The 16,362-nt window shown below is 47.4% G+C and overlaps 1 protein-coding gene across 3 annotated transcripts in view; it reads right to left on the bottom strand.

Annotated features, from left to right (window-relative positions):
• Positions 1-198: 198 nt before the first annotated feature.
• LOC146026772 (methylcrotonoyl-CoA carboxylase beta chain, mitochondrial-like) overlaps positions 199-16,362 on the bottom strand; it is a 132,747-nt gene continuing 116,583 nt past the window's right edge. Inside the window, exons 1-12 of one of the 3 annotated variants that reach the window (XM_083157723.1) lie at positions 12,380-12,778; positions 9,149-9,345; positions 8,303-8,481; positions 8,131-8,211; positions 7,426-7,604; positions 6,831-7,023; positions 5,768-5,859; positions 4,552-4,708; positions 4,109-4,231; positions 3,026-3,168; positions 2,652-2,733; positions 199-1,433 (exon numbers count right to left, since the gene is read on the bottom strand). In XM_083157723.1, coding sequence (XP_083013849.1) covers positions 1,347-1,433; positions 2,652-2,733; positions 3,026-3,168; positions 4,109-4,231; positions 4,552-4,708; positions 5,768-5,859; positions 6,831-7,023; positions 7,426-7,604; positions 8,131-8,211; positions 8,303-8,481; positions 9,149-9,345; positions 12,380-12,591 — 1,725 coding nt within the window. In that variant the 5' untranslated portion in view covers positions 12,592-12,778 and the 3' untranslated portion in view covers positions 199-1,346. Of the gene's footprint in view, positions 1,434-2,651; positions 2,824-3,025; positions 3,169-4,108; positions 4,232-4,551; positions 4,709-5,767; positions 5,860-6,830; positions 7,024-7,425; positions 7,605-8,130; positions 8,212-8,302; positions 8,482-9,148; positions 9,346-12,379; positions 12,783-16,362 lie in introns of those variants that run through there. The other 2 variants (XR_014454537.1, XM_083157724.1) reach the window with 2 other exon arrangements.

Genomic DNA, 16,362 nt, shown 5'->3' with positions numbered 1-16,362 from the left:
TGTCACAGCTCAAAGTGAAAGAACATTGCACAAAGCCGTCATTTTGACAAGCTTGTAACTAGTACCTTTATGAAACTACTATAGACTTGTAAGTCATGGTGTCAAATAATTCTAAACTTCTTAATTGGGATTATACAGACTTCAGAATCACTAAAGGCTTTAACGACGCACAATGTAATTAAAATGTACATATACATGTAAGTGTTTATAACCAATAGGCCTATGTTCATTTATTAAACCATCTCGCAATGCAATTAAAGTTTTCTGTTAATATTGCAGACACGGCGCCATGATTTACACGCTTCACATTGAAAAGAATGTACAAAAGATACTTCTCTATAATTTATTCATTATTATTTATAATACATAGATCTGCTGATGGCTTTAGTGTGGTCATAGTATTCTTCCTGAGAACAGTGCTAGTAAGGTACTATAATATAGACATAAATATTCCCTGATTTACAGGTCACTTATCACATCCACAACCAGGGGGCTCTGTGCTGAGCCAGGGGACAAATACTTCTGCTGGATGATAATTCTAAGGCACTGGTCACATCCTCAGCCAGGGGGCGCTGTGGCGAGCCGGGGGTCTCATACTGTATGATAATTCTCAGGCACTTGTCACATGCTCAGCATGGGGGCACTATGGCGAGCCGGGGGTCTCATACTGTATGATAGTTCTCAGGCACTTGTCACATCCTCAGCCAGGGGGAGCTGTGGCGAGCCGGGGGTTTCATACTGTATGATAATTCTCAGGCACTTGTCACATACTCAGCATGGGGGCTCTGTGGCGAGCCAGGGGTCTCAGACTGTATGATAATTCTCAGGCACTTGTCACATCCTCAGCATGGGGGCACTGTGGCGAGCTGGGGGTCTCATACTGTATGATAGTGCTCAGGCACTTGTCACATGGTAGTGTCTAGATCCCATGCAGTTTTGGTAATTTTCCCATCATGCCCTGGGTCCACGTATACCTGGAGGGGGAATATAAATCCGTGGCGAGCGAAGCGAGCCACCGTGCCCGAAGCGTGCGAGCGTAGCGAGCCCGCGAGGGTACAATGGTGCAAAAATAAAACAAAATAACCGACACCTACTTGAATTACACATAAATTAAAAAACGTTGTGAGGGCATCTAACAACTTCCGCCCTCACTGAACGTCACATCCTGTAACCTATACTGCATGGGAACTAGTCTCTACCCTTGTCACATCCTCAGCCAGAGGGCACTGTGGTGAGCCGGGAGTCTCATACTGTATGATAATTCTCAGGTACTTGTCACATCCTCAGCCAGGGGGCGCTGTGGCGAGCCGGGGGTCTCATACTGTATGATAATTCTCAGGCACTTGTCACATCCTCAGCATGGGAGCGCTGTGGCGAGCCGGGGGCCTCTCATACTTCTGCTGGCTGATGATTCTCAGGCACTTGCCGAGCACCTAACAAAGTAAAAACACATAATTAAATATTTGAATCAATGGGCCTAATTCAGACCTGATCGCGGGGCTGCTTTTTAAGCAAATGGACAAAACCATGCTGCACTGCAGGTGCGGCAGATGCAACATATGCAGAGAGAGTTAGATTTGGGTGGGGTGCGTTACAACTGAAATCCAAATTGCAGTGTAAGAGTAAAGCAGCCAGTATTTACCCTGCACAGAAACAAAGTAACTCACCCAAATCTAACGCTCACCGCCCACGTTAAGCCCCAAACACAGTACCCGATCCCCGCCGACACGGATTTTGGCGGCGGCAAAACGACAACGACAAGTGCATACACTCTTACTGATGCAGGTGTGGATGTGACTGACGGAGAGGGGAGCTGGGGCAATGCTCCCTCGTCAGTATATGCAGAACAAGGGAGGGGGTTGTTAACGATGCGTGGGAGCGTGCATCATTAACGATATTCAGTGCACACACTAGAAGATATAGTAAAGATATCACTCAGAAAGCGTGGTTACTATATCATCTAATGTGCAAGTTTTTTTCCATTTGCTTAATAAAAATTTTTTTTTTTCAAATCAGCTTTGTGATCATATCTGAATTAGACCCAATTCATACCTTACTATTTTACACACCACTATTTTCAGAATAAAAGTCCTATAGTTAGCTTTGCTTTGTCTTGTACAAATCAAACAAATGGGCATTCTGCTACATACATATTCCTGTGGTTTCACTTCTTATTTATTTATTAACATTTCCGTATCTAGCGCAGAAAGTTCTGATGTACAGTGAATGCAGCATCTGCTGTGCTAAAACAACATGCATGAGACTGCAGCCTATCACTACACTGAGAGCCAGTGACATCACAGAACATACAACCAGTCACTACACTGAGAGCCAGTGACATCACTCAAAACATCCAATCAATACATAGGGAACCAGTGACATCACACAGCATACAACCAATTACTACACCATGAACCAGTGGCATCAGGGCATACAACCAATATACTGTATACACTATGAACCTGTGAAATCACCCAATCAATACACTCCTAGACAGTGACCTCACAGAGCATACAACCAATATATACATCGGGAGCCAGTAACCTGACATGTTGTGATGGTCCGTATTCTCATTCAGCCCACAAAGGGACCACCTCTAACATGCTGGCATCACGCTCTCTCTCAATCAGACATTAATCCTGGTTACTCACATGTCTGGTGTCCTCAGGTAAAATCACGCCATCATCCCAGAGCCTGGCTGATGAGTGGAAAGCGGAACTTTCCTCTTTCAGTCTAAGAAGCACACAATTACCAGACGTATGTTCCTGCCATATTGCTTATCATTAAAGAATATACATTCCTGAAATCCCTCGCTCAGCCAACCTAAGGCGGAAATCCATAAGCATTATTTTTGTTTTACCATATAATGACTTTATTGTTTTTTTTTTTTTACTAATTCCCTTCCCACAGCTTCTGTCTACAGTGACGGGCGATATTCCATTGCTTGTACTGTTGGGCATGAGGTAGAGAGCACCCATTATGTCGCACCCAAAAAGCGCCTGGGTTACATGCACAATTGTCATACCTGTCTCTAAGAGTCCTGAATTCGGTCTCATCTGCCCAATCATCTCCCGCCTGTCCGCTCCACGACAACCTCTCTGCATCCACTAGACCTGTTCTCGCATTCGGCCAGAGGAACAAAAAGTTGGGCTCAAACGATCTCCCGCACTACAAGTTCGGAGAGACACAAACCGTAACCGATACACAAATATCTATCTAGCGGATATCACAAACCTAACGGCACTAACATTCCGCAAACATAAAAACCATAGACACGGAAATGATAAGAGTCATTAATAAAACATCGGAGGCCACATTTATCTAAATGATATTTGCTATGTTTTGTTTGTGCGCATGTGCAGACTCTTTGTGCGAACGGGCGCAGCAAGCTGATTATTCGCAGGGCCGTTCACACGCAGGTGTGCGGACAGGAGAGTATGGGCGGTGGACATGGGAACACCCAGCTCTTCATGGGCTTTACCATATATGTTCTTTAAGCAACGTCACCCTTTCAGGATCAGCCAATAAGGGCAAAGCTAAACCACAGTGACCTTATTGCCGCTTCCTGACGGGTAAAGTCAGGATATTTACTCCTCAGAAAATATGGTCCTTACAAAGTTCCCCAATGACCTCACAATGGGCCCATGTGAGACCAGTTCACTGGGCTGCGAATTTGCAGCTCGAGCGATTATCGAACGACTGGGCATGCGCACGGTCCGCAATGCACAAGCGGGAGCCATCTGTATGAAGACAGCAAGCGAAGGCTAATGTTCGCTGGCAGGGGGGCGGTAATGCAGAGTTGTCCAGGAGTGCCTGAGAAAATGTAGGCGTTCCCCAGCCGTTGGGAGGGAGGGCCCTCAAACGGCCTTTGCAACACCAAGCGAGTTTAGATTTACTTGGCGCTACGAACAGGAGGAATCCATTCAATCGTGTGTGTTTCCCATCATTTGCGCGGTAACAAACGCATTCGCAACTGTGCACATGGGTAGGATATCTCTTGTGTGGGGCGACATTTACCTGCCGAAAACTCGCAGCCCAGCGAGCAGGTTTGAATTGGACCCTATATACTAACATTGTTCTTCTAGCTATACAATAACGACATTCATACCATGGCGAAACTCTCTCCTCCGTGGCAGCCGCCAATAACCAGCGTAATCTTGGGAACTGTGGCACAAGATACGGCCGCAATCATCGCAGCCTGAGCCTTCAATCTATTTGTGATCTGCTCGGCCTGAAAAACAGCACAATGGGATTACTGTCCTGCAGTGGAGGTCCAACTCTATGGTAGTTTCCAGAGATACATCATCAGGTGCATGGCTGTGGCAGGTTTGCCTGCAATCCCGCTCATACATAAATAGCCAGGGTGTTACCTATGAGACTACAATCCAATCATTCACTCCTATGGTTTCACCATTCTACTTTATGGCAAACAGTTGCTCCTTATAATTACTGGACAGGGATTTAATTTGTGTCTTGTTTTGCTGTAATAAATCAATGTGTTTCCAATGTCAGATCAGCACAAACTCTATTTCTGGCATAAATCGCCGTTACCTTGGAAACACTCGGTGGGAGGGGTTCCTGAGTGGTTGTGTTCTGGAGGAACAGGAGAGGAATACTGCGCTGGTTGCAGAGTTGCACAAAATGGCTTCCTTTCAGAGCGGCGTCATGGGTCAGCGTGCCGTTGCTTGCCAGTATGCCGACCGAGTGACTGAGAGGAGACACAGAGCGTCATTGCTGTCAGTTCTGCAGTCATAGCGTCAATCAGACAAACTGACCAATCACATGCAGGTTGGCTCATAATGTGCACTGTGGACCGTGCGCATCCACGTAGGCGTGCCGAACTCCCATCAGGGCGGATGGCTGGCGTCACTGGAACGGCCCCATCTGCGTCCAGGCGCTTGCACATAACAGTCAGTCTATGCGGACTGTTGTTTGCAGACGGGTGGCACCATCGAATGATCGTTCACCCTCACACACGCATGCAAATGCGGCAGTATGTTGGGTGAAGGGAAACGGCAGAGGACGGGCGTTCGCAAAGGCCGGCGTTTACCCGCTCTCTAAGCAGCAAATTTACACTGCTGAACATGTCAACATTAATCAGGCCCCTAATACCCCAGGGGTGGGACACCTGTACAAATAGGGGCAGTTCCGGTCACTATATAGGCCTTGGGGAGAATAGGGGGCAAATTTGCTAAAGCTTTTAAAAATGTAAAGATGTGATGTTGCCCATAGCAACCAATAAGAACCTGTCTATCATTTTCTAGGATGCAATAGAGGAATAATAGACAGAATCTGATTGGTTGCTATTGGCGACATCTCCTTTAGTACGTTTACCCCTAGGAACACACCTGGCTCCACAACCCAATGTACAATAAATGCGTCATTCAGTAAAATCCATCCCACACTGACTAATATAACAGGGGCCTATAGGCGGATCCATGGCAGGGGCCACGGGCCTGGTGCGAGTTCCAAACGGATACTGATTCAAACGAACTACAAATTGTTGTTCCAGTTTCCATGTTCCCTGGGACATTACTCAGCCATGTCCTGCACGGTGTACGGATTGTGTGCAGACTCGGACAAGCGGCAGACGCGCCGCATGTGCGGATGGAAGCGCGTTTCGCCACTGCGTAGTCTCTTCTTCATCCCTTATTCTATTATAAATGATTCATTATCTATCAAATCACGTACACCTGGATTTCCCTGTGTAGCTGTCTGGCGCTGGCTTCCCACGATCCTATCACAGGTGACAATGTTTGGTACATACCCTTCCACTGATGAGAATCCGGTCACCAGAGTTGTACCGTAGTCAGCTTTGAATTCCAGGAACTTGCTGCCATCAACAAGTCGGCTGAGAACCTGCAGAGATCAATCAGTACATGACGGAGACACTACAGATGTGTGCAGAGGGTACAAGTACATACGTGACCTGTCACAGACACATCCGGTGCATTACTACATGCCACAGAGCAGGATAGGACAGCACAGGGCAGTATACAGTAGGAGCACATAGTGGTATAGGACAGCACAGGGCAGTATACAGTAGAAGCACATAGCGGTATAGGACAGCACAGGGCAGTATACAGTAGGAGCACAGAGCGGGATAGGACAGCACAGGGCAGTATACAGTAGGAGCACATAGCGGGATAGGACAGCACAGGGCAGTATACAGTAGGAGCACAGAGCGGTATAGGACAGCACAGGGCAGTATACAGTAGGAGCACAGAGCGGGATAGGACAGCACAGGGCAGTATATAGTAGGAGCACAGAGCGGGATAGGACAGCACAGGGCAGTATATAGTAGGAGCACAGAGCGGGATAGGACAGCACAGGGCAGTATACAGTAGGAGCACAGAGTGGGATAGGACAGCACAGGGCAGTATACAGTAGGAGCACAGAGCAGGATAGGACAGCACAGGGCAGTATATAGTAGGAGCACATAGTAGTATAGGACAGCACAGGGCAGTATATAGTAGGAGCACATAGTGGTATAGGACAGCACAGGACAGTATATAGTAGGAGCACATAGTAGTATAGGACAGCACAGGGCAGTAGATAGTAGGTGCACATAGCGGGATAGGACAGCACAGGGCAGTATACAGTAGGAGCACATAGTGGTATAGGACAGCACAGGGCAGTATATAGTAGGTGCACATAGCGGGATAGGACAGCACAGGGCAGTATATAGTAGGAGCACATAGTGGTATAGGACAGAACAGCGCAGTATATAGTAGGAGCACATAGTGGTATAGGACAGCACAGGGCAGTATATAGTAGGAGCACATAGTGGTATAGGACAGCACATTGCAGGTAACAACCTACGCACTCACCAGTTTCACATCCAGCGTGCAGCTATAATCCCGAGGTGCAAGTCCCGCCAACTCCCGGGTATCATAAATAGGATCCTCGTATTCCGCGTGGTCATCGGGCTGAGTGTCAAAGTTTAAGGTGGAAATGATCATTCGGGCGCAGCTGTATGCGTCGGATTCTGTCAACGCAAAATGATCCACACATCCGCTGACTCTATACAGGAATGGGAGACAGTGTGCAAGATACAATAATAGGATCTTCATGTGCATTAATCCAGAGTGCACCAAAGCCATACACACAGCGCCACCTACTGGTTATAATGTATACAGCAGCAGTTATATACAGTGTGACACTCTCTGCTTCCCCATAGCCTTGGCTACAAACTTTCAGTGTAATGAGCGTCTAAATACTAAATGAAAAGAAACTGCGCCTGCCACACTACTAACCAGCTCTGCGCTGTCTGCCCACGTCTGACCATATTGCTCACGGAGCCAAGATTCTACCGCCTGTGGGCGGCACGGAGACCACTGACCCCATCGACACTGATCAGAGGCGAACACAGTACATGTGAGGAACACTAGGCAAATATGGCAGAGTGCAGAGAGACTTTATTACCTGGAGTGCAGCCTGGCTCCCCCAAGGTCTTCCGCCGAGACGTCCTCTCCCGTGGCAGCTTTAACTAGCGGTGGTCCAGCCAAAAATATAGTCCCGATCCGGTCTACAATGATGGTCTCCTCAGCCATGGTGGGTATGTAGGCCCCGCCAGCTGTACATGAGCCGCACACCACAGCCACCTGCGCCATAGAGACAATATGACTATACTGGTGCCAGTTACCAGCCACAAGATCAGGACACGGAAGTAAACTTCCTACAGAGCCTATATACACACACACACACACACACACACAGTCTATTCCTGCGTCACAGGTTATAAAACAGCAGCCAATAAGCTCCAAATTGTCGTCGTCGTCCCCCCTCCCCGTGCCAGTCTAGTCTTATTGTAGGAATATTTTCATTGATATTAATTGCCCGCTCTCCTTCCATTGTCCTGTGGTAAACATTATTGAGGATTGAGGTGTGATTATCCTCTCACAATGAAACAGCCTGGAGGTGTGGCATAGGTGCATAGGAAGGGGTGTCGCCTACATGCAAGGAACCTTTGTTACATCATGGTAGGCAGAGTCGGATGTCATGAGGGTAAAGAAATATAGCCTGCACAGAGGTATAAAGTAACATTATATCTAGGACATATAATTACAAATACAAAATATAATGAGCCTCGTCCCTACTTTAATCCCAGTGTCCTGTGCGCTGCTTTACCTGAGGGATTTTCATTGCTGACATTATGGCTTCATTGTAAAATGTCCGCCCGCCGTGCTCCTTGTCAGGAAACAGCTCGGCCTACAAGAAGACATAAATAATATATATATATATATATATATATATCCTCAGTAGATACAGGACCTGTATGTTACAGTGCCGGATGCGGTACCTGCAGAGGGAGGAACGCCCCGCCACTGTCCACCAGGTAGACGGTGGGCAGACGGTTCTGTATAGCGATCTCCTGGGCCCTCAGCTGCTTCTTTACAGATATGGGGTAAGCGGTTCCCCCTTTCACGGTGGCATCGTTAGCAATGACCATGCACCACACGCCACAGATCCTTCCGATGCCTGCGCGGGATACAGAAACACACATACGTGGCTCATGGTTCTACGTCCTTAGTGGCGGAGGACGGTTTCTCTAGAGAGAGAGAAACCAATGCCTAACCTTCCTCACTAACAATGAATAGGACGTGGTCTACAGGAAAGGGATATTTAATAATGTCTTCCTCCTTTACTGACCTTTGACCCCTCTTCGTTATGGCTGTAGGGACGTCTGATCCGGTGTTTGGAAGTGGATAATTTAATGTCCCAGTCAGCTGGTCCCATTACCCTATAACTAGCTTAAAGCCTGTCAAAATTACTTTCAATTTGTGCTGTGACAGTTTTTACTTTCACTTTGATCTGTGACCAGATCTCCACCCCACCCCCAGTCGCTATCTACTCTTACCCCTAATCTCTGTCTTTACAGCTACCTCTCTCCATATCCAGCAACATTGAAACAGACCAGTGTCCCTGCAAAAATTGCTTTCACTTTCTGTTATGACATATTTTAGGACACAAAGGAGTCATTTTAGTCTGTCCAATGGCCTCTAATGGTCAGTGGTGGTACTACACCTCATAGAGGTGAGGAGTATTTAGCATTTTATATAGATAAGTAGGCCCTATCATATATACACCTGAAAGGTCTCCTCCCACAGTAATGCCTACAAGACAGCACAATGAACAGGTCTCTTACCAGAAAGGCAGCCAGCGGAGGGGACATCACCGTACGGCAGGCCGAGACCAGCAAACGGACCCAGTTCTAGAAAGGCCTCATCATCCAGAAGCATTTTCAGCCTCTCTCGCACCAGAAGCTTCCTGTTCCTCTGCGTGTGCCGTGCAATCGCTTTCTCACCACCTCCTAATTTCACCTTTGCCAGCAAGTCCATGTACCTGGGGAAAGTTTCCATCATTGGGAATTATTACGCAGACATCATGAAACGTTACTTGGGGACAGGTGTCTGGAACATAGCCTATAAAGGTTTCATTACTTTATTATGGGGAGATGGGGCCTCTGCCCCCAGGAGACACCGTGGCGTGGAACTCAGCCCAGGGAGGGCCCAACTCCATCCCCCAGGCCTCACTGACTCTCTTTTCCCCTAAATAATGCTGGGAACCGTGTCCCTAGTACATGTAATAACACTGTGTCTCATTCAGGTCAGTCATATTACTGAAATGTTGCTGAGAGTGGGGACCATGTCTCTGGTGAATCAATCTATTAATTATAAGCAGGGTACTGGATACGTGCAGCGTCCTGGCCGCTCCTGTCACCCTGTGAGATAATATGTCACTTGCATCAGTCCTGATGCAAATTCGACGTGTGTAAGCCAGACAGCACTGTATTAGCTGTGGCATATAATTGCTGGCTATATCAGCGTGTGCCGTTGCTCACTGATATGCAGCGGCACGCTGTGGGTAATAGTACCCGTCAACACACTTTCAGCATTACTAGTACAGATACAATGTAATTTCAACACCAAACAAGCACCCCCCCCCCCCCCTCCGGCTAGGTAGAAACGCTGACGCACGTTTCGCTATACGCTTTCTCAAGGCTAGCATTGAAAGACTAGCCTTGAGAAAGCATATAGCGAAACGTGCGTCAGCGTTTCTGCCTAGCACAGGGGGGGCTTGTTTGGTGTTGAAATTACATGGTATTTCATCCTCCTCTCCACTAGGGCCTGGTTGGAGAATGAAATATTGTGCCCAAAGCATGGCGAGTGCAGTGAGCAATGCGGTGCACATAAAATTGTGTCCATGTCGACTGTGTCAACATTTGGGTAAAAAAATTGTTTTTAAAAAAAAAACATGTTGACCTTTTGACTGTCGATCTTACTCATGTTGACATAAGGCTTGTGTCGACCTAAAACCCTGTCGACCTTGACCCCATATCCCTTTCACACCGCACAAATAACCTGGGTCCGACCTGGGTTGTTGCCAGCTTCACCAGTCTCTGTGGGGTGTGAAAACGCCATTTGGAAAAACCCAGGTCCAGCAACCTGGCATTCCGACCCGGGTTCAAAGAAGGGTTTCACCCGGGTCAGACCTGGGTTGCTGGGCAGTGTGAACGGGTAACCCGGGTTGAGTGATCTGGGTTCCGTTTACACTATAAAGAGGCGGCAGCCTCAGCTCCAAGCGCTGCCTAATGCTTATGTTGACATTCTGACCCTGTCCATGTTCCATATTATGCTCTAAGCAAGGGCGGACCCTCAGGACCCCACACAGTTCTCGTTTTCCAGGTCACCCGGCAGGTGCACAGGTACATTCATTACTCTGACACATTTGAAAAGATCCACAGGTGGAGCTAATTATGTCACTTGTGATTCTGTAAGGAGACCTGGAAAACCTGCACTGTGTGGGGTCCTGAGGACCGAGTTTAAGAACCTGTGCTCTAATCAATATATAAAAATAGCAGCTCTTTATAGTTCTCTCATTTACTGCAATTAGACACTTTGGGGTCAATCCAATTGGCTGAGATTAATTTGCTAATGTGAATCAGTACAGCAGCGGGTAGTGAGAAATTTTCAGCGAACTGGGGCTAAACTAGTGTGAAGGGTGGGAAATCTGGTACCATTGCCGGCGTATAAATACCACTGGAATGGTTCCTTGCACCCTTCGCAATTAATAGGATAACCACAACTCTCTGTTGGAGCAATTTCAAACTCATGCAGGCCAGGATTTCCACTTGTAGCATGTCCCAGGACGCAGAAGACACGCATGTGTGCTCAGTGATCACACGTATAGTCCATGGATGGTCTGCACTGATTAAAAAGGCGGCCGCCTACCGTTGACTAGGTAGCAACCCTACACACCAAGCTTGCAGATCATATAAGAGCTAGACAATTGGGACTCCAGTATCCTGGACTGTATCTCATGGTGCACACACACGGTGAGATTTATTTTCTATTAGACCACTATTAGATCTGGGTCTGGATCTGGGTTAGGTGCATACACACGGTGAGATTTCACTTTCTATTCGACCTCTATTTGATCTGTGTCTGGATCTGGATCGTCTATTAGATTTATAGGTAATTGTGTATTAGCCGGGCGCCCGGTACGTAGTTAGCATCGTGGCGCTGTCAGAAGTAGCGTAGTGTTCCCGCTAGCGTAGTAAGCGTAGTCAGCATCCCTGTCAGAAGTAGCGTAGTGTTCCCGCGGTCAGCGTAGTCAGCGTCCCTGTCAGATATGTGTTCCTGAAACACCCCCACTATCCACGGCAGCCCGAAGCGTGGCGAGCGGACACTTACGCGTCCTCCCGACCTGTTCATACCCCCACTATCCACGTCGGCGTGGAGTTGATTTTAAAAAGTGTGGCGAGCCCCGCGAGGGCTGGTGTGGATAGTGGGGGTTTGAAAATGCCTCCTTTATTGTGCATAAGACGCACTTACGTCTGCATACACCCTTTATGCATGAGGCGCACGTGCTAATAATTACTGAGACGCAGGAGCGTCTGAGATGCACCTGCATCTCAGACAGCTGAAGCTCCTCTCCGCCGGTGCCCGCATGATCCCCTCTCCGCCACCAGCGCAGGGGATCTGGCGGTTACCGGCGCAGTATGAGAGGCGCTCACTAGGCTTGGCATGAACGCTGAGGACAGAGCCATGTACGCCGGGCTACGCGAACTACGCTAGGCTGCCATTGGACTACGCTGACAGTGTAGCTTAGCCTACGTCTGCGTATGTATGCTAATTGGGCGCCCAACTAATACACAAGTACCGATTTATATTAAAATTTTGCTTGTATAAGCAAAATCAAATAGAAAAATAGTGCATATCTCACCATGTGTACCCTCAGACCCAGATCTAATAGTGGTCTAATAGAAAGTAAATATCACCGTGCGTATATGCACCATAATTCAGAGAAAGATGTTAGACCCTGCTACTTCTATCCCTTCACCTTATCAGTGAAGTCCAAGCAGTAACTTACTTACCTGTGCCTGCAGCTGTCACTGTTCCTGATGTTGGCCTCATACACATGCCTATACAGGGGTAGGATATCCCTTCTGATCACAGGGAAGGACTGTGTACCCTTCCTGTGCCCTGCAGCCTTGGTGCTGAGCTGGGAGCAGTGTGAGCTGCAGAGAGGAAGTTGGCACCTGCCCAGTGCATGCTGGAGGTGCCTGTGCATGCCCAGGGCTGCCATCAGCCCTCAGTAGTGTAGTACCAGGCAATGGCTACAATTTAATCCTTTGCAAAGTCCCAGCCACAATGAAGGGCAGACACTCAGTCCCCTGTCCGCAGCAGCACATTCGCCTGGGACGGGAGGTGTGTACAGTAGGTTCAGAGGAACAGATTCGACACCAGAGGGAGGGATTCCTTGTTGTTGTAATTCTCGATGCTGTCGCTAGGTGGCGCCGGGCTGCACTGAACAGCTGTGACTGGCAACAATGTGTCACAATGTAGGAAGCAACAGTTGCTGAGTGGAGGAAGGAATTTTCCAGCAGTCAGGAAATGTACCGATAGTCAGAAATCCCAGGTGTGTTGGGAAAAGTAGAAATCTGATCCCCTCCTCACTGTACCCCACCCCATAGGGGTGATCATACCAATCTGATTGCTAATGATAGCTGCAATCTGATTGTTTAGGCTTAGGACAGCTGCAAGCAGATTGGGAATTTATACATTTTAATCATTTAAATGATAAATACAATTATTTTTAAACATACAAGGTTTCACAGTGGTTTATAGCACAGCCATATTATGCAGCACTCTGCAAAGAATATTTCAGTCATTCACATCAGTCCCTTGCCCAGTGGGCTTACACTCTATGGTCCGATTGTTCACGTGAATCTCTGATGTCAGGCTATCTGTGCCTGTGCAGGACCTGTGTCCTCAGGATTGCTCCCAATATCAGCTGCTAAGCTGATTGACAGGCTGCAGCCATTGGGGGTGGGGTGGGCCGGGGAGTGTTTAAGGGGGGGGTGTCAGGCCTGTTTGGTAGGAGTGCTGTGGTCAGGGACTAGCTCTTTGGATGCAGAAATACCGGCCCCTGCATCCTGCTAAATCTTCTGATACATGATACATCTTACATGCTGCATGAAAGATCAGAAGATTTAGCAAAAGATCCATTGGAACGCACACGGGATCGTAATATAAATCTTTGTTGAAGATGCAGGACGGACAAAGGATTTCAAGGCTAATTTATGCGCACATCTTAACGGTGCATACACACGGTTAAATTCCGTGTTCGATTCGATTTCTATTAAATATCAACTATTTAACCTGCTCTGAAGTTTTTTCCTTTCAATTTCCACTATTTTCTCTTCGATTTTCCATTCCGTGTGCATTCGGTTCACTATTAGATCAACACTGGCTGCAGGCAAGAGATGGACATCGAATCCAGTGGTCAGGGAACTCGGTCCTCATTACCCCACGCATTGCATGTTTTCCAGGTCTCCTCACAGAATCACAAGTGAAATAATTAACTCCACCTGCGGATCTTATAAAATGTGTCTGTGAGTAATTAGTACACCTGTGCACCTGCTGGGTTACCAGCAAAACATGCACTGTGTGGGGTAATGAGGACCGAGTTCCCTGACCACTGATCTAATCGAATGCTGCAAAGGACAAATAAGATTTGCACCATCTACTATTAGATTAGATTAGATTTCCAATATAAAGTCTTGGCTGCTATTTTTCTATCCGATATATACACTACACGGGAGCACGCATTGGGATCAAATCTGCAGCGAATGTCCAAAAAGCATTTGATGCCCATAAATAGTGCATATCTCCAGGGGCGGATCCAGGATAAAATGACAGGGGGGGCACCATGATAAAAGAGGGTTTAGGTGGGGGAGGGGCAGTGTTAGTGGTGCCAGTGTACATGCTAAGAGAGCGGCAGAGAGAGGGTGGGAATGGGATTAAAAATAGGCCCTGGCATTTAAAGTACGCAGGCCCACCATGGCGACAAAAGTGAAGGATGGGGGCGTGGCCACTCAACAGGGGGCGTGTCCTTGAGTGTAGTGTACAACACCATATACAACTTCTACACATTATGCAACAAAATACTAGACCCCATTATACTTGCCCCTTACACATGATGCCAAATGGAATGAGCCAAAATTCACATAATGCCACATGGATTGAGCCAAAATTCAAATAATGCCAAATGGATTATGCCAAAATTTACATAATGCCAAATGGATTGAGCCAAAATTCACATAATGCCACATGGATTGTGTCAAAATTCACATAATGCCAAATGGATTGAGCCAAAATTCACATAATGCCAAATGGATTGAGCCAAAATTTACATAATGCCAAATGGATTGAGCCAAAATTCACATAATGCCACACAGATTGAGACAAAATTCACATAATGCCACACGGATTGAGACAAAATTCACATAATGCCACACGGATTGAGACAAAATACACATAATGCCACATGGATTGAGCCAAAATTCACATAATGCCACACGGATTGAGACAAAATTCACATAATGCCACACAGATTGAGCCAAAATGTACAATACGCTTCATAAACAGGGACATTGTGCGCCAAAGGCATTAAACATTTACACCATAATGTCCATTACACATTAAGTTACACGCCATTATGTCCATTATGCATTATGCCAAACACCATAATGCCTATTAAAAATTATGCTACATAAGTGCTGCTTATCTACATGCTCATTGCCAAGGGTTCCATGCTCATTGCCAGAGGTTCCATGCTCGTTGCCATGTGGGATTACATGCTCATTGCCAAAGGGGAATACATGCTCGCAGTAAATGGGGGACAGCCGCCGCCAGGACAGTGGCAGAGCCTGGCTGTATTCAGAGCACTGCAGGTCCTGGCTATTTGAAATAATACCCCTTTCACACCAGAAAATGCATTCCCAGGTTGGCCCCTTTTGCACCAGCCCAGTCCCTGCATTTTCTGGTGTGAGGGGGAGAGAAAACCTACCCCCCTTTAACCAGTTATCTAATTTAACCGGCTATATCTTTGGAACCAACTGACCCATTTACATGAGACAAGTATCATATTGAAGAACTTTTGAGTGGGCTTTGAATGATTTTGATCCAGTGAAACTGGAACGTTTGGTTCCAAAATAATCTGCCCTCAAAGAACATGAACAGCCATGAAATTACATTTCAACAATAAAAAAATTGGTTTACACGCAATATCTCTGGAACCGATTGACTGATATGGACCAGCCTGGTATCATATTGAAGGCCCAGCGATTTGGAATGGAATGAGATCAACCACAAGCTTCTGTGAAGCCAGGGGGGGAACTGGCAGCCGTCGGAACCGGGTGGGGGTCGGAATTGACGGGTCCCATATTATCCTATCCATATTATCCTATGGGGAAAAAACGTTACAGCTTTGCCATGCGATATCTCTGGTTCCCGGGGGGCTAGAGACACAGGGCTGGGCTCGTTGGAAAGCCCTGGTCCTCAGCTAAATGACAAATTAAATGACAGGGGGGGCACGTGCCCGGGTGCCCCCCCCCTGAATCCGCCACTGCATATCTCACGTGTGTGCTCTATAAGATCACAGATCTTTCCAGTGTGTGGGCACCAAGATGCAGCAGCAGATCAGAGAAGCTGACAGGAGGCGTCTTTTCACACGAGCACATATGCGTATGTTAGCACAGTCGCTGTGCGCGGCACGCACACACAAATCACATACCAGTCAGGGGTCTGTGTGCACACTCCATGAAAGCCTCTCCCCTCTATGGTGCAGCAAACACTGGCATTGTGCCAGGGACTACTGCACTTGCGCAGGTCTCCGGAAACATGACGCCCACCATGTTGGTGCTACTACGGGGAAGTACGGACGGTGTAATGGTAAGTATTACTGCCTCACAGCGCTGAGGTCATGGGTTCCATCCCCACCATGTGTTATATATACGGGGCAGTACGGATGGTGTAATGGTTAGCATTACTGCCTCACAGCACTGAGGTCATG

This window comes from Crinia signifera, chromosome 8 (assembly GCF_055691185.1).
Source record: "Crinia signifera chromosome 8, ASM5569118v1, whole genome shotgun sequence".
Classification (NCBI taxonomy): Eukaryota; Metazoa; Chordata; class Amphibia; order Anura; family Myobatrachidae; genus Crinia; species Crinia signifera.
This window is presented reverse-complemented; position numbering and strand designations above follow the sequence as displayed.